General features: G+C 37.9%; 1 protein-coding gene across 2 annotated transcripts; it reads left to right on the forward strand.

Annotated features, from left to right (window-relative positions):
* Positions 1–521: 521 nt before the first annotated feature.
* Positions 522–6,486, forward strand: ifrd1 (interferon-related developmental regulator 1). 2 transcript variants are annotated; one of them, XM_079868172.1, is made up of 12 exons: positions 522–772; positions 2,759–2,863; positions 2,971–3,049; positions 3,165–3,289; positions 3,398–3,555; positions 3,657–3,707; positions 4,588–4,766; positions 4,901–5,009; positions 5,427–5,561; positions 5,644–5,772; positions 5,853–5,948; positions 6,062–6,486. In XM_079868172.1, exons 1-12 carry the CDS (start codon positions 742–744, stop codon positions 6,146–6,148), a joined length of 1,284 nt encoding a protein of 427 aa, XP_079724298.1. In that variant the 5' UTR covers positions 522–741; the 3' UTR covers positions 6,149–6,486. The 2 variants fall into 2 exon arrangements, with proteins under 2 accessions (XP_079724298.1, XP_079724299.1); XM_079868173.1 differs by having other exon boundaries at positions 563–1,002; positions 6,062–6,485.
* Positions 6,487–7,105: the final 619 nt, after the last annotated feature.

The following is a 7,105-nucleotide window of genomic DNA, read 5'->3' on the forward strand; positions in this document are numbered from 1 at the left end:
TCATGACTTTTATCCTGTAAGACTTTCATCATATGCACTTCAGAAATGTTATATGTTTCTTCAACTATGGACACTTTTGGTCCTGTGAACTTTATAAAATAAACTCTTAAACACATCTTTTACACACTTACTTAGTTAATCACAAAGTTAAAATCAATTGTATATTTGATTTGTCTGGTAAAAATCTATCATTTTACAGTCTATGGGTAAAATGCCAAATAGTCGATACATGCATCAACAGAGGATTTATCATTAGGCTATATTTGGATTTGGGACAAGGTAAAAACAATAAAATCTGTTTAAAAAAAACTATTGAAGATATATATATAATAATCCGCCATTACATGTGTTGTATTCTGTGTAACGTGCACACATGAACCCGCATGAGGACGTGACAGCACAAACCAACCAATACAAACCAGGCGGAAATCTGTCATACGTGAGGACGTCGGCGTATACTGTAATGTGATTGGTCCTACTGTATCCAGGTCCACGTGAGGTAACGCCTATTTAGGCACGTCACAACTGGTCGTATAAAAGTGCTTCGCGGCAGCGCGCTGACGCAGCCCTACTTTGTCAGGGAAAATGTATCGCTCGCGCTCCAAGTGTAACACCGGAATCGCTTTTAATTCTTTCCTTTTCACTGTGCCACTGGAATATACTCAACTGAAAAGACATTATAGTAAAAACTGGTCGTGTATTGGTTGATTTTTCATCTGCGGAACTACTCATTTAAGCAAGATGCCACGGGCCAAGAAAAGGAGCGGCAGAGGTAAGTAGGGTGGGAATGTCTGCAAATGACCGGTTGTTTTTTTGTGGCCTGCTGCGCGAAAAGGATTTTGGGATTTGTAGTTCTTGACGCGGCGAATCGCAATGAAATTGGAGGAAGAGAACTACAATTTCCATGACTACACAGCCGGGTTTGGTTGACAGCCAGGAGTGTCTTTCTTTTGACACAAACAAAAGAATAATACAAAGTGTGAGCCATGGACGGTCGAAAATGTACGTTTGTGTTGTTTTTAAAATATGATGTTTGATTTTAAGGTAATGTTTAGTTTTAAATGATTGGGTTTATATAAACCGCTTGTCATAATAATGGCATTTATCAAACGACGAAAGATTAACAGATGGAACTAAGATTATAGTTATACGGTACACTATGAGGAATTAATAACAAAATAATCTAATCGGATCATTCAACTCAAAATATGATTGATTGTGCTTAAGGTCAATAAATAAATTGAATTGATCTTTATGTTATGAAATGTCAAATAGGAGAACGCTACTGTAATGTTTGTTTAATCTTTCAGATGTCAGTGTGTGTTTGAGGTTATTTCAGGCCATGCTGAAACACTTATGTAACACAGGCCTGTTTTGGGACCAAATAGAGGACAGGAAGAAGGAACTAGGAACATGAAGTCCACATTTTTTCAGCTGTATAAATCAGTCTGTAGTCTGTTATTAGATGTTCTCAGCCCATCTGCTCGCTGGATTTGCACAAGCCTTTGAGAAGAAGAAAGAGACTGTGTGTTCTGGCACCCTGCTGTACTCCTTCCCACCATCCCACACGTTGTTCTCTCTGTACCTGCTGTACTCTTCTATATCTACTAAACATATTTACTTTTGTCTGAGAAATCTCACACAGGGGCTGTTTTGTTTGCATAAATGCCCTCTGACCTTGCCGAACAGTACGAGACACTTTGTACCTTCTGCAAATATCTGCATTTTGCAGGACTGATAACACTTGGATAAATTCACTACACACATTTAAAGACTTGATGGTTCTTTAAGGTCAAAGTGACCTCCACCCACAACATATTACCATCTGAAATTATTTGGATAAACGCTTCTCTGTAAGTGTCATTGCAGGGTTGGTCAGCATTTAAGGGCTCCTAAAATGAGAAATAATTTCTTTGTTCTAAAGAAGAGAAAAAAATAATAATGAAATAAAATATATATATAATTTTTGTAAAGAAATTAATACTTTAATACAGCAAGGATGTATTAAACTGATCAAAAGTGAAAGTAAAATATTTGTAAATGTTAAACGATATTTTTCCAATAACACTATTCTTATGAACTTAAAGATTGTAAACTTCTGATGTAATTGCATTAAATACTGTATACGACTATAGAACAATTCAGCAATAGTAGATTTAACATCAATTTTATGTAAAAAAAAATAGTTTTTACATTTGTGTTTTACTTCTCCCTATAAATACTTTGGTCAGTTCAAGAATAATTTATGCAATTGTATATCAAAAGAGCAGTTTCCTGTCTATCCTTGTATTGTTCAACTGGTTGAGGTTGAAATGGGATTTTTTTTTTTTTTTTTTTATGTAATAAGTAATCCTTTTTAGAGAGGGTAATTAGTACAGTAATCTAATTACACTGTCTGAGATGTAATTAGTAGCTAGTAATTACTTTTTTAGAGTAACTTACTGTTACTGTGATTTATACATCACTGTATAATTTATACATTAATGTATAATCACTGTGATTTATACATTTACATGTCAACACCGAATATTCGGTTAGATTATTCTGCTCCGCATAAACTCCCATCATATCCCTGCATTAGAATAGAGTGCATAAATAAATGATCCCTGATCATTTTAGTCTGACTGTGGCTGTTTTAGTGGCACATGTTCACCATTGACCTGAAACTGTCACTATGTAATGCATCTATGCAAAGGGGTTGTTATTAAAGAACGAGGCGGCGTCAACAAAGGTTAAAGTTAGCTGTCTGTTTTTGCAGGGGGACAACAGGGAAATGTCCAGCCGTTCAGTGATGAAGACTCATCTATCGAGACCCTCAGTCACTGCAGCAGCCTCAGTGAAAGAACCAGTGCAGCAGAGGAAGGTGCGTATTTACAGTCTCCTTAGATTTCTGCATTGGCTCTTGTGAACGACTTCGTGGCATGATATTAGAGATGAACATTTATGATTATCACTCATCCTATTTGACAGCTGGTGAAAGTGAAGAAATGGCTCAAGAGGACTTCCAGTACAAACTGAAGGGGTACATCGACAGCACAGTGGATAAGAGGTTTGTGTTCATTCAGATTTCAGAATCGAACTTGTAGTTGATTGCTCTAAATAATCTAGATGTCATTTCTGCTTCCTGCTGCGGTCTGAACTGAGTAATTATGCTCCCCTTCTAGTGCCAAGACCAGGCAAGGTGCCCTTGATGGACTAAAGACTGCCATGGCAACCAAAATCCTCTACGAGTTCATTTCCGAGAGAAGAATGACCATCACGGATGGCATTGAGCGCTGCTTGAAGAAAGGTTGGTTTAATTTGTGATTTTGAATAATTGGGAATAAACCGTTTTCTTCAGATGTTGCCATGACATCAGTGCTGAAAGTTGAGCTGGCTGTTTGCGTCTGCAAACCAGGTAAAGGAGTGGAGCAGTGCGCCGCAGCCTCGCTGGCGTGTCTTCTGTGCATCCAGCTGGGTTCTGGGATTGAGAGCGAAGAGGTTTTTAAAACCCTTAAACCTGTATTTAAGACTATCCTCAATGATGGAGCTGCTAACATCCAAGCCAGACAAGCGGTAAACAGTCGTGTTCCTTTACTGCGCCTTTATAGGAAATAAAATTATTCTGCAATCCAGAAATTTTAAGACTGTCTGTTGATCTTGACTTTGTGTTCCAGTGTGCAACAAGTCTAGGCCTCTGCACTCTTGTAGCAGAAGATGATATCATGGTAAGCGTTCGAATGCAAGTGGGCAATAAAAGCCTTAGGGCATGTTTACATGACAACAATGAACTAAAAACCGAAACTCTTTTCCTTTCCTTTCGTTCTTTTTTTTTTTTGCCATACAGACCACAACGTTATCGAACTATCCCCATTCACATAGATCTGCGGAAAACGACTAAAACGCTGTATTATGCATGTCAGGCCAGTAGTTGGCAAGGTCACTTTGTAAAGAAATATTACGCACCTATAGCCTGAATACATAATACGCATGTGCATAATGTCACTGTTTTCACAAATTCGAGTTTTGTAGTTTACATGGAGACATTAACGGTATAATTTTCAAAATGTTTGTGTTTTTAGGCCCCAAAAACGCAGTTGACATGTAGATGAACGGCCAAAATGCATAAAGTTTTCAGTTTTTAGTTGAAAACGTCGTGTAAACAGCCCAAAGTATGGTCTTTTACATGAGTACTTGAATTTAATTTCAAACCCATTTGCTGATAATTGGTTTTCTGTGGACCATTTTTGACAATCTTTTTGCAGATTATTTCCATACAGTGAACATTAATGGTGACCGTGTCTGTTAATATAAATATAAAATATCATGAAAACAGATCACTGAATCAGTGAGCTGAACTTGAGAACCACATCATTTGAGAACTATTAAAGTTTTGAGGCAATACTTTTCATTCATCTGTTTGATAAATCCTATTGATAGGTTTATTGTGGAATCGGGACTAATCTGGTTGAAAATTTCATTTAATGATCAAGTCAAAGTGGTTCCGGAGTTACCCGTAAACATGTTTTGAGTACTTTTTCTAAGCACTCACTCAGGCATGTTGAATGGTTTCACGATTGACTCAGACCTGATGATTGTCACCTCCAGGATGTGTATGCCACTATGGAGTGTTTTGAGAGCCTCTTCACCCACTCGTACGTCAGAGAAGATGGAAGCAGACCTTCTGTGAATCCTCAGACCACACACCTCCACACGAATGCTCTCTTGTCCTGGGCTCTACTGCTTACCATCTGCACCAGCAGCCACATAAGAGACATTGCACAAAAGTAAGTGCAGGAAAACACCGTTTTATGCCTTCGCTCCTTCATGGTACTGGTCTTTCAGGAGACTTTGGGACCTACGACTACGATACAACCTCCTTCCAGGTTTATTCTAACAAGCATATACTACTGTTTTCCAGACATCTGGCCAAACTTCCACGTCTGTTGGAGAATGACGACGTCAACATGAGGATTGCTGCTGGGGAGACCATCGCCCTCCTGTTTGAGCTCATCAGAGATGTTGACCCTGTAAGTTGTAATTATTTAATTAATTGGATTTATTTAAATAAATAAATTATAGTTGTAATATAAATTTACATGAGATTTTATTTAATTTTTATCTTATTAAATGATTAAGATTTATTAGGGCTGTAACAGTTCAAATTTCTCACAAATAAAAAGTAATATTGATATATGATTTACATAAAAAATGTAAAAAAATGTAAATTTTATTATATGATTAGGATATTTATTAGGGGTGTTACGGTTAAAATTACTCACGGTTTGGTTTGTATCATGGTTTTAGGGTCACAGTTTTGGTACAGTTTGGTATGTTCTATGTTCAGGAACAAAAGGACTAAAAACTACAAAAGGTTTTAATAGTTCAGTGAATTAAATAACTTGTAAATGACAAGGGTATTGGTCTCATTTTCTTTACCTTCACAGGAGTTTGATTATGACGACTGGGAGTCGTTGTGCGAGAAGCTGAACGCATTAGCCACTGACTGCAACAAACATCGAGCCAAGAATGATAAGAGGAAGCAAAGATCTGTCTTTAGAGATGTCCTCAAGGCAGTAGAGGTGAGACAGGAACTGAATAGTTGACAGGAGACTCGTGGTTGCTGTAGTTCAGACTCTGACGTCTCTTCTGTGTCGGGAACAGGAAGGGGATTTTCAGAGCGAGACAATCCGCTTCGGCACAGAGCGAATGGTCATCGACAGCTGGGTGAGGAAGAGGACTTATGACACCTTCAGAGAGTTTGTAGGCTCCGGGATGAACTACCATCTACAGGTAACGCTCTCAGATGTTGAGAATACATCCAAAAAATGAATCTTCAAAGTGATTTTAGAAGTGTAATTTTCTGACCGCAGGCCAACGAGTTCATAAGAGATGTGTTTGAACTGGGACCACCGATGTTGATCGATTCTGCCGCTCTGAAAGCCATGAAGAGCTCCAGACTGGAGAGAGTAAGCAAGCGGCTTCTTTTCCACATGTAGCTGTTTTTCACTGTACTGTGTTTTAAGATTTATTTGGTTTTTCTTGTGATGTAAATTATATGCCTTTTATTTATTTTTTATAGCATCTCTACAATGCAGCGGCATTTAAAGCTCGAACCAAGGCCAGGAACAAGTTTCGGGACAAAAGGGTGGATGTTGGGGAGTTTTAGGAAGTTTTGTAAAGCACATAATATTTTTTTTTTCTTCTTTCATTTTAAGCGTTTCTATTCTTCACATTCCTTACATAGTCTTTATATATATATACATGTGTGTACGTATACATTAAATGTTAATATTTGCTATCCATAAATTCACTAATTCATCCTAGACTCTAATTTATGTCTGTATTTAAGTGGTGTTTGGTTCACAGTAGGTTATGTATTGTACAGTATTTATGACTCTTGTGTTGATGTCACAATGGGCTGTACTGTAGTTGCAGGGCTGTGCATTAAACAAACAAGCACACAAAAAGATGAATAAAGTTAGATGAAGTTGATTTCCCCATTCAAAAGTCCTGGTTTGTTTTCTTCAGTACGTGTCGTTATGACAGATGGCTCATTTTAATAATACGAGACTCCTTGAACTCTCTCAAAGAAGCGGTTAAATTAGACATCTTGAACCTCTTATGCACTTTCTGCAGTCTGTTTGCTTCATTCACAGTTGTCATGGACACCGATCCACTCAAGCTGATATAACCAGTCAATGTTTTGTTAGAAAGCATACATGTCAGCACCAAATGACATGCTGACGCGGACACTGTATTGCTGCGTTCACGCCATGTCGTAATTACCGTAATCTGGAGATGACAACACGTGACATTTATATTCAGAGCTGTTCATGTCCTCGGACTGGGAATTGTTTCTTTGGCACCACCATCATCAATGCCTAAATGAATCTGCAGAGGTCAGGTGGTACAAGTAGGAGCTCTCAGAAAATTCCCATTTTACAAGCTGTAGTTACGAGCTCTACGAAGATGTGAACGTATGTGATTACATAGCATTACCTCACATTACCACCCAAAGATTCTTTTCCATGATTATGAATGACTTTAATAGACCATATGCTATTCTGAACATAACTAATGTAAAACATGCACTTACTGCTGCATTGCATTCTGGGAGATATAC

The sequence above is a fragment of the Squalius cephalus genome (assembly GCF_949319135.1).
Source record: "Squalius cephalus genome assembly, chromosome: 4".
Classification (NCBI taxonomy): domain Eukaryota; kingdom Metazoa; phylum Chordata; class Actinopteri; order Cypriniformes; family Leuciscidae; genus Squalius; species Squalius cephalus.